General features: G+C 40.7%; 1 protein-coding gene across 1 annotated transcript; it reads right to left on the reverse strand.

Moving 5' to 3' along the window:
- Positions 1-1,482: 1,482 nt before the first annotated feature.
- On the reverse strand, positions 1,483-2,442 carry LOC109221452 (protein BRICK 1). The gene is made up of 2 exons (XM_019385935.1): positions 2,086-2,442; positions 1,483-1,844 (listed from the first exon to the last, which is right to left on the reverse strand). Exons 1-2 carry the CDS (start codon positions 2,216-2,218, stop codon positions 1,720-1,722), a joined length of 258 nt encoding a protein of 85 aa, XP_019241480.1. The 5' UTR covers positions 2,219-2,442; the 3' UTR covers positions 1,483-1,719.
- Between the last annotated feature and the right edge of the window lie 10,745 nt (positions 2,443-13,187).

A 13,187-nucleotide genomic window follows, 5' to 3' on the forward strand; every position in this document is an offset into this window, starting at 1 on the left:
TTGGTATTACAGATAAGGCGGACTGAATCAGATGATTTACACAGCCGACGTCAACTAGTTTGAGAATGAGCATAGCTGATTGGTTGATTATGAGATTTTACAAGGTTGTTGTACATAACAAGTGAAAAGAAGATTTAAAATCAGACAACAACAAACCCAGTGCACTCCCACAAGTGGGTTTGGGGAGGGTAATGTGTACGCAGACCTTACCCCTACCTTTAAAAAGGCAGAGAGGCTGTTTCCGGTAGACCCTCGGCTCACGGAAGATTTAAAATCAGACAACAACAACAACAAATCCGGTGTATTCCCAAGACAAATTTCAAAAAAGAAAAATGAATACAGAAATATCAGAACCCCTTCTCATGTGGAAGAAGCAAACCAGCTTCTCATGGTGTAATTGCGAGTGAGAGAAGGTGAAAGAAGAAGCAAGAAAATAAGAGGCCGAGATCCAGCAGATTAGAGTTCCATGGAGTCATATGTAGAAGGCAGGCAAGGAGATTGAAACGACCTTACAGAAGGTATAGTACCATTTGCTTCATATTAACTAGGTCAAAAGACTAAGATGGTCTAGCAGAATGCATGCAACCTTTTGTTCCCTCATATCCACTTCTCAGTCCTATTTCAACCTTCTCAACAAAGTATTTCTGTGATGCATTAGCTGTGAAACATGGTGAGAGAAGGTGTTAAACGGGGACGAGGTACAGTTAAAATCACATGGAAGAAGTCTCGGAAAACCTACAAACTCTTGGAATCAATCAGACCTAATGAAAGATGGGCACAATGGAAGAAAACGACTTATACAGGCAGTACCAATTAGTTGGGAATATATTTCAGTAAAATGTTAATACGTTTAATAGGTCGTATGCTTTCTAGGAATCTATTAGCCTTATTAGAGATTTTGATCCTTATGAAAGTAAGAAAAACATAGATTTCTAGTATTTTTTATTTTTATTTTTATTTCTTGAAATGTTGGCTTGATATGAATAAATGGGGAACATGGTCATCGGGAATTCATATAGCCGATGGATTTCAAGGATCAGTCAAATTCGCCAAAAGGAGGGGAATTTTCTTGATCCTTTGGTAAACTGAATTCAGTTCGGAAAGGTGGGAAAACAGTTCTTCGGGTGAGCAGTTTCAAAGGATAAAGGAATAATTAAAGGTACCCTAGCTGGATAGCTAAGACCCTAAGAAGGCTTAGGCCGAATGCTTACCTTATGCTTATGTACTGGCCATAGAGAAGGTAGGTAGGAATAGATGGGCTGACGGATTAGGGGAATGGACCACTCGCAAGACTGAAAACTCAAAGAAGAAGCCAAAAAAAAACTCCAACTTGTTTGGGACTGAGACATAGTTATTAGTGTTATATTAGCTGTGAACCAACTCAAGAGAATAGTAGCTTTTAAGAACCAGAGAAATCAGAATAAAAAGCCTTTAAATCTAATACGTATTCAAACTACAAGTTACTTAAATTCCACCCATCACTTGCACAAAAATTGTGTCAAATCGTTTGGCATTGAAATGTAACTGACTTGAATAGATCAGTATTCTTATAGCTAACCTAACTAATTCCAGATCGAGGCACATTTGATTGATTCATCAACTAATTTTCATAAAAATAAGGTTTTTTAACAAATATGATCTCCAATAACCAAGCATTTTATAATACAGAAGTAAAGCAGCTTACAGATAAAGAGCATTATTAGATGATACATCATCATTTCACACATTAAACAGAGCTGGATTAGCAGTGGCTGTGGTGACTTGTACTTCAAGCAGTTCCAAGCGACGTTCAAGTGTATCGAGCTTCTCATTCAGTGTCGCCAATTTACTCTTCGTCGTTGCCTCTGTAAATACAACAAAATTAATCGCTACTGTTAAAAAAAAAAAGGAAAAACGGTAAAATTCACCCACGCTCATTGTTTATCCCAAATCAATGAATGCAAAACATACATCTTTCATACACACATTTACTACTTAATCATGGTTAACTGATATGTATTTTCACTTTAATTTCAAAGTACTAAGGTTAAATTGTTTGATTTTGCGTAAAAACCAGATAAGTTTTAGGAGTTAGAGAATAGTTACCGAATTGGACGAGGAAGTCGAAAAGTTTACGGACGTTAAGGGAGATGTGAGAAATGAATTCACGATTCTCCCAATCGGCTTGTACTGCTATACCTACATTCACGGCGTTGGTAATTCCGCCGGCTCTAGCCATATTTTCCCCTACTGCTTCCGATTTGAGTGAAAATAGAGAGAACTGAAAGGAGAAGAGTGAATTTAGCGATGATTTTTCTTATATCTTTGTAATTGGTAGACGTGGGAGCAATGGAGCTGAGCAGCGTCTCCCTTAGTCGCTCGGTTGACTGCAGTTTTCCCCCTTTTCTGTCTGTCTTCAATTTTTTGTTTCTTTTTCTTGGTTTTTGTAAGATTGTAAGTTAAGAAAAATGATGGAGATAGTGCGACCTTCTTAACTTTAAAGGCAAGCATCTTTAATTGCAAAAAATTTCGTAAATGTGATGTATTACAAATATTAAGATATATTAAATTATCTTTTCTTGAAAGTAAAAAACATTAATTATATAGCATAAAAACCTAAATGTGAAAAGTAAATAAGGGTATAATAGTAAAAAAAAAACCTATTATTAGTGGTTTCTTAAGAGATGTGCAAAATAGAAACATAACAACACTAATGAACAAGAGTGGAATAGCAAAATTTATTTATGAGAGAGAGAGCAAATAAGCCATTTTGCTTGGGCGGCAGATTATGGGCATTGGCATTGTGGTAGAACGGTGTCAAAGGACTAAGGCTGGGCGTAATGCCAGTCTTGGACGCGCACAGGAGTTGAGCACAAAACGCACATGAGTGCACACAGGGTAGTTGGGCAGTTGTAACTGCTTATGGCCAGATTTCTAAAGTCTCGTACCACTTTTGTAATTTAAAATCTGAATGCCTAGGTAGTTGGGATGTCATCTGCACATTATTTCTTATTGGCCTTGAGTTCGACAAGTATCATAAGCCTATTTGTTGTAAGCCAAAGGCGGGCACATGTGTTATAAATGTGCAACCTTGGTCTAAGGAACACTAGGAAGAAACATGAGGGTCTCGAGAGAGTGTTGAAAGGCAGCAATTAACTTGTCATTGTGCCTAATCGAAGTTTAAAGTTGAGTGTGGCCAACTTGTGGTCATAACAAGTGAGGGTCCTTCATAAATTTTGATATTAATGCAAAGGTTGGGAATTTTTTCCATATCTGATTGTGTCTTTACTTTGTTGTGCTAAAAAAATACCCTAAGTACCTAAAAAGTTTAAGTGTTGACGAAGGCTGAGTCAAGTGTAGACTTGACTGTCGCACAGTGGGCGAACCTTGGGCAAAAACGCGGGTGTGAAAAAAATTACCTCCGTGACAATAAGCATATTGGTGATACCTGGCTTCAAAAGTGATGCCTATAACAACAACAACAACAACCCAGTAAAATTCCACAAGTAGGGTTTGGGGAGGGTAGTGTGTACGCGGACCTTACCCCTACCCGATTGAGTAGAGAGGCTGTTTTCGATAGACTCTCGGCTCAAGAAGACAAAAAGATGCACTATATCAGTACAAGCAACAGAAACCATAAAAATAAAACAACATCGTAAGAACTAGAAAATAGATGAAAGGCAATAACAACAACCAATAAATAACGCCCGATATTATGAAAAATGAAAGAATAGTGTGAATACAATATTAACCACTAGAAGTCTAAGATAAAACCCTATCAGACTAGCCTCCCACCCGGTACGAAGTAGAGAAATGCTCAACTACCTCCTAGCCTACAACCCTAATGCTCGATCTCCACATCTTCCTATCAAGGGCCATGTCCTCGGAAATCTGAAGTCGCACCACGTCCTGCCTGATCACCTCTCCCCAGTACTTCTTAGGCCACCTTCTACCTCTTCTCGTACCCGCCAAAGCCAATCGCTCATACCTCCTTACCAGGACATATGGGCTTCTCCTCCTCATGTGCCCCGACCATCTGAACCTCGCTTCCCGCATCTTGTCGTCGATAGGAGCCACACCCACCTTCTCCCGAATATCTTCATTCTTAAACTTATCCATCCTAGTGTGCCTACACATCCACCTTAACATCCTTATTTATGATACTTTCATCTTTTGAATATAGAAGTTCTTAACTAGACAACACTCTGCCCCATACAACATGGCATGTCTAACCACCACTCTGTAAAACTTACCTTTGAATATTGATCACGCCCAACTATGCCTTAGAAAAAGGACTCTGCGGACGTTACAAATATAACCCGAGTATTACACCCATGGTCGAATCCACAGAGAGTTAACCTATCAACCACTATCTTCAGACCCACTAATTCTTCAGAACCAGCTTCCCAAATATTCAAATCACAGTTGAGTGTTCTTTAACAACTAGCTTGCAAGTAACTAAATAGCTGTAAACTAAACTAATAAGGTTGTAAACAATTATGAGAAAAATGTTAAGGCAATGATTTCCCCTATTGATGGAATCCCTTCTGTTTATGCTCATTCAAATTTACCAACACATCTCTATCAATCATGAACGCTAATCTTACCGTAAATCTCTCCCGAGTAATCACAGTAATTTACTATTGCACTCTCCCGAGATACACTAGCTTACTTTATTTAGCACGATTCACTTTAGATCACACCCCAGGCTTCGTTATCCCTAATCCCGCCTTTAAACCCGCAATTATAGATTCCTCTAATAATCTAGGAGTGGTGTTGTTCAACAATACCCTAAATATGCACTCTTTTCCAAGTTATGCGCACTAAATAGGCACAGCTAATTGAGGATCCTGTCAATTAACTACAACAAACACGAAGTTGAACAAATAGAGATTAAACTAGCAATTTGTATTCACATAAACAAGAAGTTCATCACCCAATAGGTTCCATCAAAACCTTAGACAAGGAATTTAGCTACTCATGGCTATGGGAAAATAAACTAAGATTAAATTCATCATAAAAATCAAAAGAAAAGAAGAAAGATGGTTGGAGTATTCTCTCACAATGGTTTTCCTTGCTAAGAAACCTTAAAAATCAATACATGCCTCTCTTGGGCGAAGTCTAATGTTTTAAATAGGGTTTAGGTCTAAAAATCCTGTATTTGACACTTTGACCCCTGAAGTTTTCGCGCCTGCCGCAGTTCTGCCGCGGTCGCGGTAGAACCGCGGCCAATTACCCTCGGGGAATCACTGAAGTTCTGCAGCTGCTTTCCACCGCGGTTCTGCCGCGGTCGCGGTAGAACCGCGGCCAAACCAGTTCTCTGAATTCTAAGGGCTGGCAGGGCGTGGCTTCATTGGGAATTTACACATTTGGCCTCTTTTCTCCAATTTTTGACTCCAAAACTGCTCCTTAGCCTTCCTTGTACACATATCACCTGCAAATCATGAAAAGCACTAATAAGAGCATTTTGTTATCACTTTTAGCATTAAAACTACACAAGAAGGTGATTATTTACGGTGTGATTATAGTCAAATTCACCTATTATCAACACCCGACACTTAAACCTTTGCTCGTCCTCGAGCAAACTAAACCACACTTCTAGGCCTAACTGCTCAATGCATTGCCCCAATTTTTGTCACACCTGCTATTATCAAAGATCGACCTAAGTGGTGCACAATCATATCTCAAATGCAGACTCTCATGCCAAGACACACTTGTGCTCACTCTAGTTACTCCACAGAAGTGAAAACTCACTTTTTCTTCCTGAGTCACATGCCCTCACATAAACAAAAGCTGAGAGAAGTTTCACACACACATAAAATTCAACAACAAGGAACCATATATAGAAAGAATTCACTCACTCTCAGCAAAGAGCATTCACATGCCACACAGACACACCATAAGCTTGCCCCTAGTGTAATACTCCACTAATCGAGCCATTCAGTCAAAGATCAAGAGGTCTTTATAGGTTGTAATGTAGGCTAAGGGACGGGTAAGATATATGGATATAGTGACTAACCTCCCTAAGCACTTTTAATACACACTTCCTTTTGTCTCACTTTCATGTTCAACCCAATCATTATTCTACATTTTGTTTCACTTGTGACCCCCACTTTTCTTTAGGTAAAACTGGCTTCTTCTTCTTTGTTTTTTTTTTTTTTTTTTTTAGATTTATTGTACACTGCCAGTTCACCAATCAGAACCTTCATTCTTGATTCCCTTTTTTTTTCCACTAACTCTCTCCCACCCCACACTTTGACTTTTGTATATTCTTTAGTGATTCAAGTGCTTCTAGGAGGTAAGGTTCAAACAATTAGCTTATTCAAACACAGCGATTTAGATCATTATAGGGTTATCAAAGAACAGGCTTCAGGCTCAAAGGGGGTAACTATGGTAATATGCACAGGTGGATTCTCAAGTATAGAGGGTTGCACAAAGAATTGCCTCAATCATCTCTAAAACCAAACGACTTCTATTTCGCTTTGCAAACACACAGGGCAAGTTCTAGGTATCATATGCAAGCATAGGATGCAAGTAACAACTCACACACACTTAGCATGTAACTCATTCCGAATCAGTTCATCAACACAATTATACGAGTTTTCAAGCAAGACAAGATGTGCAAAATTAAGGCATATATTATGAGTCCACAAACAAGCTTAGACGTCCACTCTCAAGTTCTTTTCTTTGCAAGTGTGCACATTTGGAGTTATATTCTGACCTTCACCCATCTAATCCTAAAACTACAAAAGAAAAATCTACCTAACCCGGTTCAAGAAAAACCCTTGGAAAAGAACCGTGGTCAAAAGAAAAACCAAGGGGGAGGTATTACACTACCTAAAAGAAGAAAATAAAATAAAGAAATTCTACATGGACTACTTCCCTCAAGAGTATTGTCCACCTAGTCCGTCATCAGGAAGAGTTCTCTACAAGTTTTGTTTTGTTATTTTTTTTTTATATATCTGACTTTGACCCTCAAGAGACCCGTCAACAAGTGTCCGTCGTTGGGCCAAGTCAGCTACTCCTAATATAACACACTCACATATATACAACACATCACTCTAATGCTACAGCACAACAACATACATCTATATACATTACAATACACAGTTAGAGCAAGTCTCCCACCCCACACTTAAAATCATGGCATGTCCCCATGTCATATCAAGAAAGTAAAGAGCAGAAGGGTTAGAAGACTTCCCTGAGACTCAATCCGAGTCGGAGACGGTGCTGGGGTCTACATGGCAGGCCCTCCCCAATGCACGTAACCAGGCCATAAACCGGCTCTCAGATCTAGCCTGCCTCTGCGACATGGCGTCCATCCGCGTGTGTAGGCCATCCACCGAGGTGCGGAGATCCGCGACCTCTTCCTCCAAGGAGCGCAGCATAGGCCGGGAGGACTGTGAGCGTGATAGGTCTGCTCCAGAATGGGGGCGCCGAGAGGGCCCGGCACTGTCAACAGACCTCCTGGACGGTGCAAAAGGAACCGGATCATCCTCCTCATCATCTATCTCAATTGTGGTGCGTGTACCCCTGCCCACTCTGATGCTAGAAGCTTTGAAAGCTGCTTTGGGAGGCAAATCTCCATCTGCAGGATTGGTGGGGGTGTTTCTTATCAAGCACAATGTGGTTACTAAGGAAGGGAAATAGAATCCCTTTGTCAGTAGCGGTCCCCGTAAGACCATTTCATCTCCAATTATTCGGGCCGCATTGAAATCCTTTCCTGTCACAAAGCACCAAGTCAACAGTGCCCTATTGAAGTTCACGTCCATTGTATTGCTGGATGGCAGGAACCTGCTGCAGATAACAGTCAACCAACACTTGGCCAAGTGGGTGAAAGAGTTAGAGTTGAGGGTTATTTGGTCACGTAACCAAATGGGCTGCCCCCTGTGCAAAGTACATCCGTCATGACCTCCCATGTCACCCCTGGTCTGTCATGGTAATAGTCAATGTCACCGGTGAACGGAGGCAGCCGCAACACCCGGCGAATTGTTGGAACTTGAGCATGACCACCGTACCCCGAACAATCACCTCCCTACCCAAGTTCAATGGGCAGTTGGCGTAAAATTCTCGAACCAGCATCTTGTTAACTGGTGCAGGGTCGTTAAATAGGAATTCCATCTCCCGCCTCCGTATTTCTTCATACATCTCCACTTTTTCGGCTCGGAGGGCTGCCCGATCAATCGGAATCTCATGGATAAAGGTCTTTGTAGCCTTGGCGTTGAAGTCGTCCTCCGCCAGTTCCGATTGGAATCTGGACTCATCATAAGCAGGTCGCTGGGATGTGCCTCCAGCTCGCCTTTGCCTTTTGGGAGCCATCTGACCTGCAAATAATCAGACGAACCATCAACATATGCCCTAACTAGTGCCAATCAGATGGTTACTCAGACTTCGCCACCCGATGACACCAAATATTTCCCCTTAATTCAGTCATAACAACCTCCACAATAACCCCATAATTTTCTTACCACTTCCGGCGAAATACATCCCACACTTACTCCTTTCAATATTACACATGAGATACAACACTACCATATAACAAATACCACCATACCAACAATCAACTACACATCAACAACCATCAATTACAACATCCCAAACCTAGGTTGGGCTTAAAACACCCCAAAAATATACAACATAGTACCACAATTTTCGGCCAACACATGACCCAATACCATACTACACCACAAAAATCTAGTTTTAGGCCTCCAAACTACCAAAACAACTTCACAATTATTTAATAATGGAGACCCAATTAATTTGGCACCAAACAACCTCATAAACACCAACTACAACAACTACAACAATGGAAAACATAAAAGAAAGCAAAAAAAATTCAAATTACTACACTAATCTTAACTAGGGTTTAAGTAAAACTAATAATTTAACAAATTACACTACTTAGAAGAGAAAGAAATAGAGAGAGAGAAGAAGAACTTACTTGAGTTGAAGAGAGAGAGAAAATGGAGGTGTGTTAATGGAGGTTGGGGAGGAAGGGGAGTGCAGAAGAAGAAGAGAGGAGAGGTTTTGGTGAAGAGAGAGAGAAAAGGAGTGGGATGAGGGGTGGGGCGGAAATAATTGGTGTGGGAATAGAAGGGGGTGGGGGTTTTGAGGTTAAAAGGTGTTGAAAAAAAAAAATTCACTTACCTGGCCGCGTCTGGATCTGCCGCGGTTCTGCCGCGATCGTGGTGGAACCGCGAGCAGTGAGATTCCGTGAGGCCTTTTGACCGCGGTTTCACCGCGGTCGCGGTAGAACCGCGGTCGAGGCCCCTCTCTGATTCTAACGCCCAGTTTTTTTTTTTTGACTAGGTTACAAAGGTTACAATTACAACAATGTCATGGGTTGCCTCCCACGTAGCGCCTGATTTAACGTCGCGGCACGACTCATGTGAGTGAAATTAAGGTTCGCTCGACCTCTGGGGTTCATTCAAATGCAGCTCGGTCATCTCCTTAGGCTCCTTCATACCCACATACAATTTCAACCATTGACCATTGACTCTAAATGTACGAGAGTCATCTTCAGTAGCAACTTCCACAGCTCCGGATGGAAACACTTCAACCACGCGAAATGGTCCAGACCACCTTGACTTTAGCTTACCCGGGAACAACCGCAGTCTTGAGTTATAAAGCAATACTCTGTCCCCAGGTTTGAAATTTCGCTCAATGATGTTCTGATCGTGAAGCCTCTTAATTCTTTCTTTATACAGCCTTGTGCTCTCAAAAGCAAGATACTGGAACTCCTCTAGCTCATGTAATTCAGTGACTCTTGACGTGCCCGCAGCTTCCAAGTCCAAGTTCAGTTGTTTCAGTGCCCACCACGCTTTATGTTCATGTTCTACAGGTAGGTGACAGTCCTTCCCAAACACCAACTTATATGGTGACATACCAATTGGTGTCTTGAAAGCTGTCCTGTAAGCCCATAGTGCATCATCTAGCTTCCTTGACCAGTCAGTTCTTGTAGCGTTTACAGTTTTTGTCAATACACTCTTGATCTCTCTGTTGGACACCTCAACCTGTCCACTAGTCTGTGGGTGGTACGGAGTAGCCACCTTGTGGCGCACATTATATTTAGCCAACAACTTCTCGAAGGCCCGGTTGCAGAAGTGAGTGCCTCCGTCGCTGATAATTGCACGCGGTGTCCCAAAGCGGGTGAATATGTTCTTCTTTAGAAACCCGACCACCACCTTAGCATCATTGGTGGGTAATGCTGCAGCTTCCACCCACTTGGACACGTAGTCTACAGCAACAAGAATGTATTTATTGCCATAGGAGCTGACGAAGGGACCCATGAAATCTATCCCCCAAACATCAAACACTTCCACCTCTTGAACTGGGTTCATGGGCATCTTGTGACGCCGAGAAATGTTCCCGGTGCGTTGACATTCATTACAGCCCTTGACCCATAAGTGAGCATCCTTGAACACCGTNTCCCCGGCAACGGCGCCAAAATTTGATTACACCCAACTATGCCTTATAAAAAAGGACTCTGCGGACGTTGCAAATATAACCCGAGTATTACACCCATGGTCGAATCCACAGAGAGTTAACCTATCAACCACTATCTTCAGATCCACTAATTCTTCAGAACCAGCTTCCCAAATATTCAAATCTCAGTTGAGTTTTCTTTAACAACTAGCTTGCAAGTAACTAAATAGCTGTAAACTAAACTAATAAGGTTGTAAACAATTATGAGAAAAATGCTAAGGCAATGATTTTCCCTATTGATGGAATCCCTTCTGTTTATGCTCATACAAATTTACCAACACATCTCTATCAATCATGAACGCTAATTTTACCGTAAATCTCTTCCGAGTAATCACAGTAATTTGCTATTGTACTCTCCCGAGATACACTAGCTTACTTTATTTAGCACGATTCACTTTAGATTACACCCAAGGCTTCGTTATCCCTAATCCCGCCTTTAAACCCGCAATTATAGATTCCTCTAATAATCTAGGAGTGGTGTTGTTCAACAATACCCTAAATATGCACTCTTTTCCAAGTTATGCACACTAAATAGGCACAGCTAATTGAGGATCCTGTCAATTAACTACAACAAACACGAAGTTGAACAAATAGAGATTAAACTAGCAATTTGTATTCACATAAACAAGAAGTTCATCACCCAATAGGTTCCATCAAAACCTTAGACAAGGAATTTAGCTACTCATGGCTATGGGAAAATAAACTAAGATAGAATTCATCATAAAAATCAAAAGTAAAGAAGAAAGATGTTTGGAGTATTCTCTCACAATGGTTTTCCTTGCTAAGAAACCTTAAAAAATCAATACATGCCTCTCTTGGGCGAAGTCTAATGTTTTAAATAGGGTTTAGGTCTAAAAATCCCGTGTTTTACACTTTGACCCCTGAAGTTTTCGCGCCTGCCGCGGTTCTGCCGTGGTCGCGGTAGAACCGCGGCCAAACACCCTCGCTGAATCTGAATTTCTCAGCAGCTATCTTCCACCGCGGTCGCGGTGGAACCGCGGCCAAACCATTTTTCTGAATCCTAAGGGCTGGCAGGGCGTAGCTTCATTGGGAATTTACACATTTGGCCTCTTTTCTCCAATTTTTGACTCCAAAACTGCTCCTTAGCCTTCCTTATACATATATCACCTGCAAATCATGAAAAGCACTAATAAGAGCATTTTGTTATCACTTTTAGCATTAAAACTACACAAGAAGGTGATTATTTAAGGTGTGATTATAGTCAAATTCACCTATTATCAACACCCCACACTTAAACCTTTGCTCGTCCTCGAGCAAACTAAACCACACTTCTAGGCCTAACTATTCAATACAGTGCCCCAATTTATGTCACACCTGCTATTATCAATGATCGACCTAAGCAGTGCACAATCATATCTCAAATGCAGACTCTCATGCCAAGACACACTTGTGCTCACTCTAATTACTCTAACAGAAGTGAAGACTCACTTTTTCTTCCTGAGTCACATGCCCTCACATAAACAAAATCTGAGAGAAGTTCCACACATATAAAATTCAACAACAAGGAACCATATATAGAAAGAATTCACTCACTCTCAGCAAAGAGCATTCACATGCCACACAGACACACCATAAGCTTGCCCCTAGTGTAATACTCTACTAATCGAGCCATTCAGTCAAAGATCAAGAGGTCTTTATAGGTTGTAATGTAGGCTAAGGGACGGGTAGGATATATTTGGATATAGTGACTAACCTCCCTAAGCACTTTTAATACACACTTCCTTTTATTTCACATTTATGTTCAACCCAATCATTATTCCACATTTTGTTTCACTTGTGACCCCCACTTTTCTTTAGGTACAACTGGTTTCTTCTTCTTTTTTTTTTTCCAGAGATATATTTTACAATGCCAGTTCACCAATCAAAACCTCACTAACTCTCTCCCACCCCACACTTTGACTTTTGTATATTCTTTAGTGATTCAATTGCTTCTAGGAGGTAAAGGTTCAAACAATTAAGCTTATTCAAACACAGCGATTTAGATCATTATAGGGTTATCAAAGAACATGCTTCAGGCTCAAAGGGGTTAACTATGGTAATATGCACAGGTGGATTCTCAAGTATAAAGGGTTGCACACAGAAATGCCTCAATCATCTCTAAAACCAAACGACTTCTATTTCGCTTTGCAAACACACAGGGCAAGTTCTAGGTATCATATGCAAGCATAAGATGCAAGTAACAACTCACACACACTTAGCATGTAACTCATTCCGAATCAGTTCATCAACACAATCATACGAGTGTTCAAGCAAGACAAGATGTGCAAAATTAAGGCATATATTATGAGTCCACAAACAAGCTTAGACGTCACACTCTCAAGTTCTTTTTTTTTTTTTTTTTTTTTTTTTTTTTTTTTTTTTTTGCAAGTGTGCACATTTGGGGTTACATTCTGACCTTCACCTATCTAATCCTAAAACTACAAAAAGAAAAATCTACCTAACCCGGTTCAAGAAAAGCCCTTGGAAAAGAACCGTGGTCAAAAGAAAAATCAAGGGAGAATTACTACACTAACCTAAAAAAAAAAAATTAACTACATGGACTACTTCCTCATGAGTACTGTCCAAGTGGTCCGTCCTCAGGAAGAGTCCTCTTCTATTTTGTTTTTTTTTTAGATTTCGACTATGACCCTCAAGAGACCTGTCGACAAGTGTCCGTCGTTGGGCCAAGTCAGTTACTTCTAATATGAGTACAGTCAATTATA

The sequence above is a fragment of the Nicotiana attenuata genome, unplaced genomic scaffold (assembly GCF_001879085.1).
Source record: "Nicotiana attenuata strain UT unplaced genomic scaffold, NIATTr2, whole genome shotgun sequence".
Lineage (NCBI taxonomy): Eukaryota > Viridiplantae > Streptophyta > Magnoliopsida > Solanales > Solanaceae > Nicotiana > Nicotiana attenuata.

Coding starts and splice junctions, on each gene's coding strand:
- LOC109221452 (XM_019385935.1), bottom strand. CDS start 2,218: ATGGCTAGAGCCGGCGGAATTACCAACGCCGTGAATGTAGGTATAGCA. Junction 1,845..2,085: donor CGACTTCCTCGTCCAATTCG/GTAACTATTCTC, acceptor TTGTATTTACAG/AGGCAACGACGAAGAGTAAA.